This window comes from Dreissena polymorpha, chromosome 4, assembly GCF_020536995.1.
Source record: "Dreissena polymorpha isolate Duluth1 chromosome 4, UMN_Dpol_1.0, whole genome shotgun sequence".
Taxonomy (NCBI): domain Eukaryota; kingdom Metazoa; phylum Mollusca; class Bivalvia; order Myida; family Dreissenidae; genus Dreissena; species Dreissena polymorpha.
In genome coordinates, this window is record NC_068358.1 from 110987953 (window position 1) to 111006310 (window position 18358).

At 38.8% G+C, this 18358-nt stretch overlaps 1 protein-coding gene and 1 long non-coding RNA gene across 2 annotated transcripts in view; one reads left to right on the forward strand and one right to left on the reverse strand.

The window, feature by feature from the left end:
- Positions 1–3141: 3141 nt before the first annotated feature.
- On the reverse strand, positions 3142–4527 carry LOC127879363 (uncharacterized). The gene is made up of 4 exons (XR_008049030.1): positions 4437–4527; positions 3829–3942; positions 3418–3576; positions 3142–3265 (listed from the first exon to the last, which is right to left on the reverse strand). It is a non-coding gene; the product is annotated as an uncharacterized LOC127879363 (long non-coding RNA).
- A 7635-nt stretch (positions 4528–12162) lies between these two features.
- The window catches only part of LOC127878699 (sushi, von Willebrand factor type A, EGF and pentraxin domain-containing protein 1-like), a 32129-nt gene continuing 25933 nt past the window's right edge, over positions 12163–18358 (forward strand). Inside the window, exons 1-7 of the mRNA XM_052425229.1 lie at positions 12163–12309; positions 12822–12993; positions 13918–14085; positions 14510–14671; positions 16208–16375; positions 17238–17405; positions 17931–18098. Coding sequence (XP_052281189.1) covers positions 12960–12993; positions 13918–14085; positions 14510–14671; positions 16208–16375; positions 17238–17405; positions 17931–18098 — 868 coding nt within the window. The 5' untranslated portion in view covers positions 12163–12309; positions 12822–12959. The remainder of the gene's footprint in view (positions 12310–12821; positions 12994–13917; positions 14086–14509; positions 14672–16207; positions 16376–17237; positions 17406–17930; positions 18099–18358) is intronic.

The following is an 18358-nucleotide window of genomic DNA, read 5'->3' on the forward strand; positions in this document are numbered from 1 at the left end:
TTTGTTTTTTTTTTGTTTAAAATGTGATTCACTATAATAAATAATCCTAAGTTTATTATTAATATAATTATGCAAATACATACACATGGTGGCATGAATATATCCGGACATAGTCATGTACCATAAATACACTCTAATAAATATTGACTCGGTACAGAGACCCAACATGAAATGACTCGGTACAGAGACCCAACATGAAAGCACCACAAGTTCAGCTGTCAGGTTTTAAGCTTATTGCCACTTTAAAAAAGAAAACATGTAACTTACACTACATTCAGTATCGATCATATTTATTTCAAACCATTTTCTAAAAAAATAATATGATGAATTTTGTATGTTGTATAAGTAACATGATTTTTTTCTAAAGAAGCAATAATGCTTAAAACTGCCTTTTTATATTTTGTAGCTGTATGCCAAGGATGTCCCTGGCGCTGTTTTACCACAACTTCAACCAGAAAGATGCAAAGTTACAGAGTTGCGAATATGGTTGAAATGCCGGGGACAAGCTGTGAAATCGAATGAGACAAAAGCCGAACTTTGCTTGAGGTACTTATTTTATATCGCCTTTTCAGGCCTTTTCCTGGTGTATCTACGGGTCAGTTAAACGGACCCATTCCCTAACCTAAATTGTAATTTGAAAAAAATAATTCCCAATAAAAAAAGAAAGAAGAGGTTATGATTATTTTAACTCAATTATATGTAAATGACATCTAACAAAGAACATTACCATGAATAATATGATTTTTCATCTAATTTGAATGATTGTGAAGGGTTATTTTATATTAGTTTTTCCCAAATCAGTTGATTTTTGGCACGAAAAATTCACAATCCTGCAATTGCTTTTTTCCCAAAATGGCCAGGAAAAAGCCTGCTTTTTTATTAAAAAACGCACATTCATGTTGTAATTTTTTTTCTATGTTTCTGTCAACCAGTCTGTTAAAAATAAGTTTTATCTGTTTAGTCAGCCTGACTCGACCACACAGCATATAGTACTTTACAATGTATATAACATGCATAGTGGCACACAGCTTTCTGCTTCAATTAAAATCCCTGACATAATAAGTTACATTACTCTCTTAAGTCTGCATTAGAATTGGTTGCCACTAGTTAAATTGTCTTTATACATTTTTTGGTCACAAAGAAGGTAGGGGTGGCGTTTATTAGGTGGAAAACAAGTATCTGAAACAGACTCTGGAGTAGTGCTTTTTGTAACACCTTAAATCTTAATGTTCTGTTACAAAGTTAAAATCTTTACTTTTTATATATTTTCCAGGGTAAAGAAATTCAGTGACAACCAGGATAACATCCTAATTGTGGATCCTTATCCAGACCAGCCATTTGCAGCTAAGCAGAAGTCGTCCTGTATGAACTGTCAAGGACAATCAACAGTGTCAACAGCGGAAGAACATCTTAATTTGGAAGAATGCACATGGACCCAAAGCACCAGACCGATCTTCAAAGACTTTTTGTACATGAACATTCTGGAATGGACCAAAAGTTCTGGTAAAGGTTCAAAACTGGGTGTTGAAAAGCCTATTCAACGAGGCTATGTGTTTTTTCATGACGGTTATGTATTCGACACATGGACATCTGAACGTAACAGTTCAACAATTGTTAGATGCAAGTGTTTCCGCTCCATGAAAAACCGGTAATCAGAAATAAAGAGTATTGAAATAATCTAAATTATATTTGAAAGTATTCAATTTTGTGTTATTTTAGTGTCAGTATTTGTGAGATTCACCTCAAATCACATTTATTCATTCAATATAATCATAGGATCTCAGCTCATTTTGGTGCAATACCTGTATCTGAATGTTTGTAATTTTCAGATTGTGTTTCCTTAAATTAGTTTATGATTTCTAGCTTTCACATGTTGTCTTTCATCATCAATCTTACAATTAATGATACTTCATACTGTTTGTGATGAACTATGCTACTCAAATGTGCTTATCTTGCATTATTTCTGTTGTAATAAAGCTTATATCATTGATTACAAAGTGTTTTTACTCAAGGATTACGCAAATCTGTAGCAGAGTCTTAGTGAAATAGTTGCTATGGTGTCTGCTAAGCAATCTGGAGCAACCAGTTTCGATCCCCATTGAGAATCAGTAATGGTTCTTCCCAGGAAACGAACTTAAGTACTAATTTGTCTCAATATGCATTGGACTTTCTTAGTTTTAACCTAATATTTCCCAAAAAAAACTAAAATTTCTATTAACAAAATTATTTATTCAGTAGTCATACAATCAAAACAAATTAACAAACATGATTAAAAAGATGTATATACAATTTTTATGTAAAGGCCACACACCTTATTTGGCATAGTAAATTTAAGTATGAATGACATATTTTATCTATGCCAATTAGAATATATCTGGTGGTTACAAGGTAGAAATCCATCTTTTTTTGCACTTTACAACTTAAAAATAATCGCGTTTGTCGAAATGGATGTGTACGTCTGGAAATCCTACTTTCGGTTTTAAAAGCAGTACTGTTTGAAAAAAAAATAACTTGCTATTAAACTAGGCTATAGATTTAATTTTATTATGCCAACTAGAATATATCTGGTGGTAACAAGGTAGAAAGCCATCTTTTTTTGCGCTTTAAAAAGTTAAAAATAATCGTGTTTAATATAGAAATCCTTCTTTCAGTTTTAAAAGCAGTTATTCCTGTTTGAAAAATAATAAATTACTTGCTAACTAGACTATAGATTTAATGAAAATTTTGCACACTTTCAAATTGCATCTATATGAACATGTACTTTATTTCAAGGTGTGTAGCTTTAAGTACTCTTTAAGCATTAATCTGTAACTAAATCAATGCTTATATCAAGATAATTATCAAAAACTTTATACAAAGCCAAAAAATGTACAAATATTACATGAACAGCCAATGGTTTTTCATTAGCCTACATGTGTATATGATGTACACGAACAACAAATGTTCATATAAATGGTATGTATGTTAAACACCAGGACATGGTATAATTGGGTCTTGGAAAAGAGTGAGCAATGAGCAAACTGTCCAAATTTGATTATTATCCCAAACAGAGAAACCAGAATGACCTGATCAAATATGTGAAAACTTTTAATCTTGTTAATTGCACGTTCCACTTGAATTCGCTTCAACAGATGTGGTTGTCCTTCCAGCAGTCGAATAGTGTAGGGATGGCTCCTGGTTTTAGATACCTCCGCTTAGCAAATCCAGATTCATCAAGACAGTCACGTTCAAAATGGAGAAAACAGACAACCGTATTGTGACTTATCTGAAAGAAAAAAAAAGAATAAATAAATATGTGTGCTTTTTTTGAATCACATCAACACTATTTTCTGACATGAAAATGTATAATACTTTACATGTTTTTTCTTTATACAAAATCATTAAATTTAAGTTTTACTGAAACCACTAACAACTGACCTTAAAATGTCTGTCTTCATCTCTTCGTATTTTATTCAACCAAACAGCTTGAACTGGATCATCTTCAGCTGGAAATGCATGATAGCTGGGCTCTCCATGGCCTTCTAACAATCCTTAGCCAGTGGTGTGACATTTGGGCACACAGCAGATCCTGTTAGACTGAAATTTTATGAAGATCAACTAATAATATTTAAAAAAATCAAGTGAATAACAACTTTACCAATTATTTTGGATCATTAAAATCAGTATAACAAAGTCCACAAACGTGGTTAACAAATAATAAGATGTGTTTTTATCCTATTGGTTAAGAATTTCATTTTATTTGTATTGATATTAATTATTATATGTCTATAAATGTTTTATTCCCAAATGTTATTTAAACAAATCAATTGACTAAACAATTTAATTTACCTTCAACTTCTTCTCGAGTGATACAGTAATGTCTTGAATCTGTTTTCCATCCGGTTTTGAGTCGAATACTGGTGTTGCTGTGTAAAACTGGACAGCATAGTCGTGGTCATTAATCTGTTGAAACAAAATTTTTCATAACATTCACGGTAACTGATTCATTGTACTTTACACATTAATACACATTAGGGCCGGGTATAGCTTAGTACAAGCTCTAATCAAACAAATAGCTTTTTAACAAACCATATGTTGCATTGGATGCCGTTGGCTTTCAATTTAAAAAAATGGTCAATTGGTACAAAAGCACGGTATGACTAAGACCAGTACGAGCGTCCTTTAGTTGCTTCAAAATATAAATGCCAACGAGTGTTCATACTTTGACGAATACGAAATGTCCTTAGATAAAACAAGTCAATATTTCCACCTATTTAATCTATATCAACATTTCTGAACAGGATTTATTTCAGTAAAAAATCCTTCGTTTGAACGTTTCGTCCTCGCGAAAACATATAACAGACAAAAACAATACCGCTGCTTTATCAGCATTATAAACCGAATATCAAAATTGCATAAGAAAATAATAAATTATTAATAATAAGGTCAGTACAAACCTTTTCGTTCATATTTTAAGTCCATTTACACCGTTGAAAACACACATTGTCAAACAGACACCTCTTTGTTTGCTTACAGTCGATAATCGGGTATCCCCGGATGACGTCATTCAGGGGAGGTAATTATAATCAGTTAATAACTGAAAGGGTGTATACAGGCCAATCTGGAACAACACTTTATGCACATGCATTAGCCCCAGCATTCCCAGAACGTAATTATGATGTCATAGATAAACAAAGATATTTGAAACTAAATAAATTTGTTTCTTATTTTCCTTGAAAAATCTGTTTTCAGGCTCAACAATTTGTATGGTGTAAAATGAAATACAAATAGATAAATTAATAATAAATAGCACATTTTACTCAAAGGCTATTAAATTATGATGAATAAATTGTTATATGCCTTCCTAAATTGTGTGAAGTTAGTCTTAAACAATTTGATGAAAACATACCCTCAAAATAAAATAGTTAAGTATTTTCTCTTCATTTGGTATGCATTAAATTTTGTAACGTGTCTGCAGTGAGGAATGATTATGAAGAATGCCTTATTCATCATTAAAAATAATTGCCTCTCAATTTGGATTCCCTCCACCAGTTGGTTGCCCGTCTCTCCAGCCCGTGTCAGGTGGCTTATCCTCTGTGGGAACCAATGGAAGTGTGAGCATGTTGACGTTGACCTGCAATTTAGGAACCAGCCTGTCTGGACCCATTCAGCTCCTGTGTCAGTCAGACAGCACATGGTCCAGTAGTACACAGGGGGAGTGTGGTGAGTACCAGCCTGTCTGGACCCATTCAGCTCCTGTGTAAGTCAGACAGCACATGGTCCAGTAGTACACAGGTGGAGTGTGGTAAGTACAAGCCTGTCTGGACCCAGTCAGCTCCTGAGTAAGTCAGACAGCACATGGTCCATTAGTAAACAGGGAGAGTGTGGTGAGTACCAGTTTGTCTGGACCCAGTCAGCTCCTGTGTCAGTCAGACAGCACATGGTCCAGTAGTACACAGGGGGAATGTGGTGAGTACCAGTCTGTCTGGACCCTGTCAACTCCTGTGTCAGTCAGACATCACCTGGTCCAGTAGTACACAGGGGAGTGTGGTGAGTACCAGTATGTCTGGACCCAGTCAGCTCCTGTGTCAGTCAGACAGCACATGGTCCAGTAGTACACAGGAGTGTGGTGAGTACCAGTCTGTCTGGACCCAGTCAGCTCCTGTGTCAGTCAGACGGCACATGGTCCAGTAGTACACAGGGGAAGTGTGGTGAGTACCAGTCAGTCTGGACCCAGTCAGCTCCTGTGTAAGTCAGACGGCACATGGTCCATTAGTACACAGGGAGAGTGTGGTGAGTACCAGTCTGTCTGGACCCAGTCAGCTACTGGTCAGTCAGACAGCACATGGTCCAGTAGTACACAGGGAGAGTGTGGTGAGTACCAGTCTGTCTGGACCCAGTCAGCTCCTGTGTAAGTCAGACAGCACATGGTCCAGTAGTACACAGGGGGAGTGTGGTGAGTACCAGTCTGTCTGGACCCAGTCAGCTCCTGTGTCAGTCAGACAGCACATGGTCCAGTAGTACACAGGGGAGTGGGTGAGTAACAGTCTGTCTGGACCCAGTCAGCTCCTGTGTAAGTCAGACAGCACATGGCAGTAGTACACAGGGGAGTGTGGTGAGTACCAGTCTGTCTGACCCAGTCAGCTCCTGTGTAAGTCAGACAGCACATGGTCCAGTAGTACACAGGGGGAGAGTGTCTAGTCAGAGGAGCAATGTGAACCAGTCACTCCATGTGTAAGTCAGACACATGATGCAGTACACAGGTGGAGTACAGTGTACCTGGCTCCAGTCACACTCCTGCAGCGTCATCAGAGTAGCACATGATCCAGTAGTACACAGAGCAGGGGGAGTGTGTGAGTACCAGTCTGTCTGGGCCCAGTCAGCTCCTGTGTCAGTCAGACAGCACATGGTCCAGTAGTACACAGGGAGAGTGTGGTGAGTACCAGCATGTCTGGGCCCAGTCAGCTCCTATGTCAGTCAGATGGCACATGGTCCAGTAGTACACTGTGGTAGTGTGGTGAGTACCAGTCTGTATGGGCCCAGTCAGCTCCTGTGTCAGTCAGACAGGCATGGTCCAGTAGAACACAGGGGGAGTGTGGTGATTACCAGTCTGTCTGGACCCAGTCAGCTCCTGTGTCAGTCAGACAGCACATGGTCCAGTAGTACACAGGGGGAGTGTGGTGTTTACCAGTCTGTCTGGACCCAGTTAGCTCCTGTGTAAGTCATACAGCACATGGTCCAGAAGTACACAGGGGAAGTGTGGTGAGTACCAGTCTGTCTGAACCCAGTCAGCTCTTGTGTCAGTCAGACGGCACATGGTCCAGTAGTACACAGGGGGATTGTGGTGAGTACCAGTCTGTCTGGACCCAGTCATCTCCTGTGTCAGTCAGACAGCACATGGTCCAGTATTACACAGGGGGAGTGTGGAGAGTACCAGTCTGTCTGGATCCATTCAGCTCCTGTGTCAGTCAGACATCACATGGTCCAGTAGTACCGTAATTGCTCTATGTTTTCGGACACTCTAAGTTTTCGGACCCCCCTTTTTTAGCAATAATAGTTATTTTTCGTGACTCATTATTTTCGGACACACGAGTTTTCGTCCGTTATTCATGTCTCTAAGTTTTCGGACAGTATATTTTACAGCGTTATTTTACCAAATTTCGAACCTTTTTTCGATATCAAATGACACTTCGATCATGGAGTTTTACAACCAGATTAACATCATAAATCATTGCTGGTGCATGCCTGAGGGCAATGGACCATTACATTTGCGTTATTGGGTAAATAACCTTGTAAACCGGTATAAAACAATGGTTTCGCCCGATAGCATAAGCGTTATGACAATAACCAGGGGAAGTGTCAATTAACAGTTCAATTATCTACCGCAATGGTACTACACCTTCTCAGTTAAATAACTGTGACAAATACTAAATGTTTCAAAATGTGATGCACCCTATTACAAGTTTTACGAACAATGGAAGGTGTTACACAACAACTATCGGAAATGAACAAACCAAGAATTCATAGTTTGCTTTTTTATTGCGTTAATTACAGGTTCATACAAGCGTGTATCGGTACATCACATGCTCATTTTTGAACTCGTTGGTCAAAGTACAACCTTGACGTAACTTTCTGTTAAATAAATTAAGCATTTACAATTATTTAAAATGAAGTGCAAACATGTATAACTGTAATTTATAGATACAATTGACGCTATTTTCGGACACTTCCATTTTCGACTCTAAGTTTTTGGACACCTGTATTTTGTTAATATTTTTCGGATCTAAGTTTTCGGACACGAAAAAAAATAATTATTTTTAAGTGTCCGAAAACATAGAGCAATTACGGTACACAGGGGGAGTGTGGTGAGTACTAGTCTGTCTGGACCCAGTCAGCTCCTGTGTCAGTCAGACATCACATGTTCCAGTAGTACACAGGTGGAGTGTGGTGAGTACCAGTCTGTCTGGACCCAGTCAGCTCCTGTGTCAGTGAGACGGCACATGGTCCAGTAGTTCACAGGGGGAGTGTGGTGAGTACCATCCTGTCTGAACCCAGTCAGCTCTTGTGTCAGTCAGACGGCACATGGTCCAGAAGTACACAGGGGGAGTGTGGTGAGTACCAGTCTGTCTGGACCCAGTCAGCTCCTGTGTCAGTCAGACGGCACATGGTCCAGAAGTACACAGGGGGACTGTGGTGAGTACCAGTCTGTATGGACCCAGTCAGCTCCTGTGTCAGTCAGACAGCACATGGTCCAGTAGTACACAGGGGGAGTGTGGTGAGTACCAGTCTGTATGGACCCAGTCAGCTCCTGGGTCAGTCAGACATCACATGGTCCAGTAGTACACAGGGGGAGTGTGGTGAGTACCAGTCTGTCTGGACCCAGTCATCTCCTGTGTAAGTCAGACGGCACATGGTCCAGTAGTACACAGGTGGAGTGTGGTGAGTACCAGTCTGTCTGGACCCAGTCTGCTCCTGTGTCAGTTAGACGGCACATGGTCCAGTAGTACACAGGGGGAGTGTGGTGAGTACCAGTCTGTATGGACCCAGTCAGCTCCTGTGTCAGTCAGACATCACATGGTCCAGTAGTACACAGGTGGAGTGTGGTGAGTACCAGTCTGTCTGGACCCAGTCAGCTCCTGTGTCAGTCAGACATCACATGGTCCAGTAGTACACAGGGGGAGTGTGGTGAGTACCAGTCTGTATGGACCCAGTCAGCACTTGTGTCAGTCAGACGGCACATGGTCCAGTAGTACACAGGGGGAGTGTGGTGAGAACCAGTCTGTCTGGACCCAGTCAGCTCCTGTGTCAGTCATATTGCACATGGTCCAGTAGTACACAGGGGGAGTGTGGTGAGTACCAGTCAGTCTGGACCCAGTCAGCTCCTGTGTCAGTGAGACATCACATGGTCCAGTAGTACACAGGTGGAGTGTGGTGAGTACCAGTCTGTCTGGACCCAGTCAGCTCCTGTGTCAGTCAGACAGCGCATGGTCCAGTAGTACACAGGTGGAGTGTGGTGAGTACCAGTCTGTCTGGACCCAGTCAGCTCCTGTGTCAGTCAGACATCACATGGTCCAGTAGTACACAGGGGGAGTGTGGTGAGTACCAGTCTGTATGGACCCAGTCAGCTCCTGTGTCAGTCAGACAGCACATGGTCCAGTAGTACACAGGGGGAGTGTGGTGAGTACCAGTCTGTCTGGACCCAGTAAGCTCCTGTGTCAGTCATATTGCACATGGTCCAGTGGTACAGGGGGAGTGTGGTGAGTGAGGGTCTCATGAACCTTCATACTGATTTTGGTCTTTTTTAGATTAATTTAAGGCCATTATTCCCCTCCACATGCTACATTTGATTCAAGTAGACCATTTGTCAGTTACTGGGACATTATCCAGGCCAAATCTAAAATTAATGATGGCAATTCATGAAAACGTTATACATTTTCATGTTATAGGACTAGACACGTTTCTGTATTAAATTAATCTGAATGGATGAAATTGACTCGGCACTGAATGAAAAAAAATGGCAACAATTCAAAGCAAAGTGTTAAGCGTATATAAATATTTGGAAGCTATGACGACTTTTGTTATTTCACATTTATCCAGTCATTGGCTCATGTAAACAGCTATCTTGATAATAAATAAATATGACATCTAAATTAATAGATGCTTATCTGATATTTGTAATTAATGATTCATAACTTAATATAACAGTTTAGTTGATATGCCCAATTAATCATTATTTGTACCGAACTTATATGTTATTATACCTCTGCACAAAAAAAATTGTTGTGGATACAGTGAAATTACCTTGTCAGTTGTTGGAATGGTTGGTGTGTTGGTTATTTGGATATTTGGTTTGTTGGTTTGTCTATTATTCTGTAAATATGTACTTTGTCACACACTTGTCTCTCAGTTTTATTCCTTTATTGTTTATTCTATGTATTAGTGCAAGACATTATGTTTGTGTATGTTGCATTATTTTTGCAGAATTATGTACCCTTGAACTGAACAAGTGATTCAATAAATAAATGTGAAGCTTTGTGTGTGATCAATCTGAAGTAGCCAACAACAATCTTTTGCAACCTCTTGAAATGAGCAATCGCGGGGGTATTTGTCATCAGTGGCTGTCATAGTTAACCATTTTCCACTCAGAAGAAAAGTGGAAATGGCTATGTGCAAACAGCATAAACCAGAACAGCCTGTGAGTAACTCGCAGTGTGTTCAGGTTTTATGCTGTTTGCTGCTGTGAGTAACTCGCAGTGTGTTCAGGTTTATGCTGTTTGCTGCTGTGAGTAACTCGCAGTGTGTTCAGGTTTTATGCTGTTTGCTGCTGTGAGTAACTCGCAGTGTGTTCAGGTTTTATGCTGTTTGCTGCTGTGAGTAACTCGCAGTGTGTTCAGGTTTTATGCTGTTTGCTGCTGTGAGTAACTCGCAGTGTGTTCAGGTTTTATGCTGTTTGCTGCTGTGAGTAACTCGCAGTGTGTTCAGGTTGTGTGCTGTTTGCTGCTGTGAGTAACTCGCAGTGTGTTCAGGTTTTATGCTGTTTGCTGCTGTGAGTAACTCGCAGTCTGTTCAGGTTTTATGCTGTTTGCTGCTCACCCAGTATCCTATGGTTGGAAATGAAGCCTTTTCAAATTTGAATCTAGTAAGAAAGGTCTTTAATAATATAACTTTTTGAGGGACTACAAAGGTGTGAAAATATGTATCGAAGTGGTTAATGGTTAATTATACGATGTTGTTAATTGTTATCGATCTTTTAATGAATATAAGAATAATAGATGTATTATTTATTTAGAACTTTTACCAAAATTTGTTTCTACAATGCATTAGTTATATTTTGCAGTTACCTGTCCAGTACTGGTTGCACCTTCCAATGGGACCATCACTTTAAACACTGATGGGGAAACTACTGTTGCCAAATTTACTTGTAACTATGGTTACAGTCTCCGTGAGATGTAGAGATTACATGTCACTCTAATGGAACATGGAACAACATAAAGCCTACATGTGGTATTTGTCCTTTTAATAAAGATTTTATTATTTGAAACTACTTGATGTAAATATTTAGGCTAAATTATTGCCAAATCAATTAAAAATGTGCTTATGTGATAGACATAGGGCCTTTCAGCCCATTTTTTAAGTAATTATGTGTCAATACAATATCTTTGTTAATGTTTTATTTTCACACAATTTTGTTTTTATCCTCATTTCAGTTCAGTGTAACACCCAGATTAGTGTTGCTAGTGGCACTGTACAATATTCAACGAATGGTGTGGTTACTTTGGCCACTGTGACCTGTAGCCCTGGATACTATGTCAAAGGTGAAGGCAGCCTGACCTGTGGGAGTTCTGGGACCTGGAATACCACATTCCCTACATGCGGTATGTACAGGTTATTTATAAAAAAAGAGCCTCACTCTGGGAAAATGGGGCTTAATGCATGTGCGTAAGCGCTTGTCCCAGATTAGCCTGTGCAGTTCGCACAGGCTAATCAGAGACAACACTCTCTGCTTAAATTGTGTTTTTTGATAAGAAGAGTTCCTCTTAGCAAAAATTCAGATAAGGGGGAAAGTGTCGTCCCTGATAAGCCTGTGTGGATTACACAGGCTTATCTGGAACAACACTTAACACACAAGCATTAAGTCCTGTTATCCCTGAGCGAGGCTTATGTATTTAAAAGTTTGACCATTTAAGTATTTTGCAGGCATGAAATACTTATAGGACTGAGACATTTATTTAATAACAAGACTAGTTATTTCTTTGGTGACCATACAACTTAACAATAAGTATGTAACACAACCTATATTTTTCATTGCAATGGGGGGTATTATCAGATAAATGTCACTTTCAAAACCATATGAGTCACACTCTGAGAAAAGGGAGTTTAAAGCATATGCATAGAGTGTCATCCCAGATTAGCCTGTGCAGTACGCACAGGCTTATCAGGGTGACACTTTTCCACGTTTCTGATTTTTTTTGTTTAAACAAAAGTTCCTTCTAAGAAATACCAATTATAGGCGGAAAGAGTCGTCCCTGATTAGCCTGTGCGGACTACGCACATGCATTTAACCCCTTTTCACAGAGCGCAGCTCATATTAAATGTGAAGCTACCTATTAGTTATAATATTCCATCATGAAAAATAGTGTAAAACTCCTGTTTCTGCTTGCCACAGTGTGTGATGGTCAAGGATCCCTAGCCAATGGGAGTGTGTGGGTGTCAAGCAGATGGAATGTCGGCCATGTTTAGTTGTGAGCAGGGCTTCACTCTTGATGGACAGGAGGATAACCTCTGTCAGCCTGATGGTTTCTGGCTGGACCAATCAGAAACCAACATGTGGTATGGTGTGACAATTTATCTTGTTGCCACTTTAACAGTACTGTTCATGTCTAATTACTTGGCGGAATTTAAAATGTAAATATTTTTTATCGTATTTTTTTTTAATAAGCAAATTAAACAATGACTTTGTTTTGTATGATTCTCAACAGTATAGCTTTTTATCCTTCTTTAACAAAATGATTTCACAGTTTGAGGTCAAAGTCAAGGCTTTGCTGTTTTGCAAACTTTACCTGAAACTGAAGGGAGACTTTTACAACAAATAGAAGTCTCTTTTGGACTTAAAGTGTTAAAAAACACCACTTAATGTCCGTTGTGTGTATTTATCATCATGAACTTTATGGAAACGTTTTGTCTAAATTATGCATTTATGCCACAAACATTTTTATATTAGGTGTAATTGCCATGACAGTTGATATACAAATGAAGTATTGAAACAATGCTACTCAATTATTATACAAAATGTTCAATTATACACCTTTTTGATGTTAATGCCACCGACTCTTTCTATGCAGTTGAGTGCCAGCCACTGTATGCCCTAGCTTTGGGAAGCATACAGATGACTTCTGACGGTATCACAAGCTCTGCCACGTTCAGTTGCAATGCGGGGTACTCCCTTAGCAGCCATGATCATGTGACCTCATGCAATCCTGATGGTACCCTGGAGCCTGGAGGATGTTAAGTGTGGTAGGTGCATTATGGTACTGAGTGATTTTATGTGGTAATATTTGAAAATTTATCGTCAGTTTCTGGATTTATGACTACCAATATTTTCTTAATAGCCTAGTAAATGAAAAATACCCTTTTCATGCTTTTGATTACAATAGCATAAAATCTTTGGTCAAAAATGCCCAATATTTGTAACAAATTATTTGAAACTCTTACTTGTGGTCTCTCACATGCTGATTCAGCTTTCTACATCCTCATTAAAGGACAAAAACGCCTTCTGTGGTGGCCATGTTTTTTTTTCTACAAATCACAACAATAAGACATATTTTTGTAGAGGACCATCCAAGGATCATTGTCTCAAATAAAAAAATAAAATAATAAATAAATAAAATCATCTACAGAAAATCGATTAAGCCCATGTTTTTAAAGATCAAATCAACCAAGGAACACTCACACCAGGCTTTGTTAATTTTTAGCTAGCAAGTTCAAAGGAAAATCATTTGAAGTAAATCTTCAAATATGATTACAAATAGGACGGCTTCTGACTGCGTACTAGGTCGATCTTAAAATATGCTCATGGTAGTGACAGTGTATCAAACTGGTTTAAAGATCCTTTCACTGTACTCAGGGAGACAACTACTATCAGGACTCGAGTACTAGAATGTAAAAGGAGTGTATAGCACATGCATCTGAGCATTTTGTCTGGAAAAACGGGGCATAATGCATGTGGGCAAAGTTTTGTCCCATATTAGCCTGTGCAGTCTGCACAGGCTAATTAGAGACAACACTTAGCCTTATGGTATTTTTCATTTAAAGAAGTTGCCTTTTAGCAAGAATCCAGTGAAGGGGGAAAGCGCTGTCCCTGATTAGCCTGTGCAGAGTACATATGAATTAAGCATAGTTTTCCGAGAGCCCAAGTACATTTTAATAATGTTGTTCCAGTTCAGTGCAGTGCATTATCTCCTCCTGCGGCTGGTAACATTGTGATCGGAACTAATGGCTCTAGCAGTTACGCAACGTACACATGTGTGGCAGGGTACCAGCTCATGGGCAACAGCCAGAGAACGTGTGGCGTAGACGGGACATGGAATGCAACAACACCAGTTTGTGGTAGGCTTTTCATGAATTATTGTCAACATATAAATAGTATACAATAGTCCTGCTTGCTCAATTTATTTACATATTACAACTTAAGACGTAAAACGTAAAAGGACCTGCATAACATGCAAAAATAAATCTGACAGGTGATAGGTGCTTGTGCTTGTAGTACTAAGTGGGAAAATTACAGTTTATTTTGAGTTGAAAAACACTCTTTTGCTAAATATCTAGGCTATTTATATGTAATTTTGCTTCATCATCCAAATAACTGCCTCGTAGATGTGAGGTTTTACATGTAAGTCATCATTCATCATTTAAATTAACACAATTTATTATTATAATAATTATTATTAAAAAAATTAATAGTAAGGGATCGTTTTCTTCAAACATAAGTTGAATATTTTGATTCTACCTACAAAATATTCCTTTTCTCCAGTGTGTCAGTCTCCCTCAAGCCCAACCAATGGTCATGTGACAGTGTCAGGTGACCTCCTGTCGGCCAGATATTCATGTGACCTTGGTTACGCGATGTCAGGCACCAGTCAGCAGTCATGTGATCCTACAGGCACTGGGTGGAGCCACCAACCTCCATCATGCGGTAAGAAATAGGCCTGTGGGGTGTGATTGTGATGAGTTACTGGTGACGCAAAACCTTGTATATGAGCCCTGCTCTGGGAAAATGTGGATTAACCCAAAGAAAAAGTAAAAGTAACAGCATTTTATATTTAATGCATATGATAAAAGTTTTGTCCCAGATAAGCCCTGCGCAGTATACTAGATCCTATAATGGATTGCTGTTAACCCTTTCAGCGCTGGAACCGAATTTTGAAGGCCTTTGCAAACAGTTTGGATCCAGATGAGACGCCACAGAACGTGGCGTCTCATCAGGATCCAAACTGTTTGCTATTCTGATAGTATTCTTTGAAAAAAATCTAAGAAAATGCTAATTTTAGAAATTCAGCAGACAACATTTTAACAGACGACAAATTTCCCAGCATGCAAAGGGTTAAACAGTCTTCTTGTAAACAAAGACTTCAATACAAGTGGAAAGTGTCGTCCCTGATTAGCCTTTGCTTACTTCAAGTTCTAATCTGGGACATCACTTTAACCCTTTGCATGCTGGGAAATTTGTCTTATGCTAAAATGTCATCTGCTGAATTTCTAAAATTAGCATTTTCTTAGATTTTTTTCAAAGAATACTATCAGAATAGCAAACAGTTTGGATCCTGATGAGACGCAATGTTCTGTGGCGTCTGATCTGGATCCAAACTGTTTGCAAAGGCCTTCAAAATTCGGTTCCCACACTGAAAGGGTTAAGAATATGCTTTAAGCCCCATTTTCCCAGAGTGGGACTCATATATTGTTCCATATATTCCTACTGTCAAAGTGGAATTTAACAGACTGGCTCTTCTTTGTTGACATCAAAATTAATAAAAAAATACATTTCAATGAAATTAGGATGCTGTATGATACAATGGTGTTGTTTGTTTTTTCCTTGAAATGGTAATGACAGTTTAGAATGGTACACGGAATAAATGTTAATATTTGTGTTGTAATACAGAACACTCTCCGGGTCTAGGAATCTTAAAGCTATAAGAAGGTTTTTATTCTAGCATTTTGGGGGGAATTATTCAGATTTTAAGACTAAGGTTATAGAATTAAACAAATAATAATGGAAATGGCAGCTTTTGAAGTCTATTCCAATTTTATTTTACCTATAGTTTGCTTCAGAGGAATCAGCTTTATTATAATTTTTAAATCCAGCAGAAATTTTAACACCAAGCCCTCATTAAGTTAAATTAAATATCCATGACTGAGTAGGTTTAATTACATCACACAAAACAAGCATGATTTAATTATATGTGTCTTGTTCTGAGAAAACTGGGCACAATTCATGTGCGTAAAGTGTTGTCCCAGATAAGCCTGTGCAGTCCGCACAACTAATCAGTGACGACACTTTCCGCTTAAACTAGATTTTCAGTAAAAAGTGACTTCCTTTAAACGAAAATAGCATTAAAGCGGAAAGTGTTGTCCCTTATTAGCCTGTGCAGACTGCACAGGCTAAACTGGGATGACACTTTACACACATGAATTATGCCCAGTTTTCTCAGAACAAAACACATATTTTCTTCAGTTGAATGTAACACGCTGGACTCGGTATCTGGAGGCCAGGCCCAGCAGTGGACCGATGGTACCTCAACCTTTGCCAACTTCACCTGTGACCCGGGCTTCTCTCTCACTGGAGAGGCCAGCATCAAGTGTAGGAGTTCCGGAACTTGGAATTTTGCCAACCCAAAATGTGGTGAGTGCACTATTAATCTTACTCCTTCAGGTATTTTTAGTATCTTTGTAGAATTGCCCCTCTTCATTGCCCCCTACCCCCGAAAACAACAGAAACCTAACCATTGGCTACTGAGTGCTTTTGGTAAGCATATGTGGCCACCTTCTGGCTAGCTTGTGTCGTGGGTCATCAACTATAAGCTTGCAACCACATTATAAGTCACATTTTTATGTCCACACGGAGTTGGAGGCATAAAGCATTGCATTTTGGCCTGGCTCTGTGATAGGGGACAATCCACACAGGGTAATCAGGGATGACACTTTTTGTCTAAACTGGATTTTTGTGAAAAAGAGACTTTCTTTAAACAAAAAATACCATAAAAGCGGAAAGTGTCGTCCCTGATTAGCCTGTGCAGACTGCAAAGGCTAATCTGGGATAACACTTTACGCACATGCTTAGAAACACCTTTTCACAGATCATATCAGGTCTATATATTGATGGATTTTAAAATAACTTGACACAGATGCATACCATAAGGGAAGATTTTGTATGTAATGCTTGTCCCTCTACTGCAAAGGTCAAGGTCAAACTTTGCCATAAAACACATTGTTTTGACTGTAACTTTTTCATTCAAGACTTAGGACCACCAAAAGGAGTTTCCCGTTATCACCAAACTCCTACCTCAAAGGATGAGATCAAACTTAGGGATAAAATGTTATCATGAAACTCCTTGTTTTTGACAGAAGTGGAGTTTTAAGACAAGTATTAAATATGGGGACATCTGTATCATATGGACATTTGCCTTTGTTTTGGATTGCATATACTTGTGTTGGTGTCACAGGGTTTATTGGAACTTTCTATTATTGTATCACCTTTTTTCTAGTATTGTGTGGACCATTTACATCTTCTGCAAGTTTGACATCCAATGTGACGTCTGATGGTTGGACCTCTTCTGTGACCTTCACCTGTGGGTTGGGTTACACTATAAAGGGTTCCACAGAAGCTACATGCACTTCCTCTGGATATTGGAGTCATCAGCAACCTGAGTGTGGTAGGCTGTATTATTTTGTTGAACACAGTAATAACTATTGTGTTTTGTGTTGCCGAATTGTTTTTATTGAAAAGTATTTTATGTTGCATTTACTAATCAAGTACGATCTTCAAATATTAAGACAAATAAATGTCACTGTGGGGTTTCGGATATGGTGTCTGCCAAGTCACCAGGAGGTCACAGTTTGATTCTCACCGTGGGAGCGTTCTTTAGATCTCCCCAAAAGTACTGGATTTAGTCACAGGAAACAGAGTTGAGAGCGTTTCAAATAGTCCTAAGGCTTTCAAAGCAATCAAGCTAAAATAAATAGGTTTAAAAAAAATGATTAAAGACTATTCTATTTAATTTTTTAGTTAGTTTTTAACAAAAGGTCGTCAGAGCCTAAGGTCAAATTATAAACACCTGTTGTGCTTCTTCAAATAATTTAAAGTGTAGTAGGTGAATGCTTTTTATGATATTTAAATTGGAAGAACAATAATTATTGTATCTAATGTTTAATCAAATGAATCTTGCTGTTGTTTTCAGTGTCTTGCCCTGCCCTGTCACACCCAGCCAGCGGCTCAGTAACTGTAACTACAAATGGTTCCCAGAGTGTTGCCTCATACGGCTGTTACCCTGGCTACCATATGCTGAGTACCAACACTAGGTCATGTCTAGAAAACGGAACTTGGAGTTCTGCTGCTCCCACTTGTGGTAGGTTTATTATGAAACTGATTGTATGTCAAGTTGCTGCAGTGTAGAGGATATGGTGTTCTCCTAGCAACCGAGAGGTCCTGGGATCCATTCAGACTGTGAGAGCATTCTTTAAAAAAAATCAAAAAGACACCAATTAATGGCGTTACCCAGGAAACAAGCTCGAGAGCGTTTCAATATGCTTTTGGCTTTCAATTTTATCAAGATATAAAATAAATAGGTTTAAACCATTTATTCTATTGAATTTAAATGCCATTGAT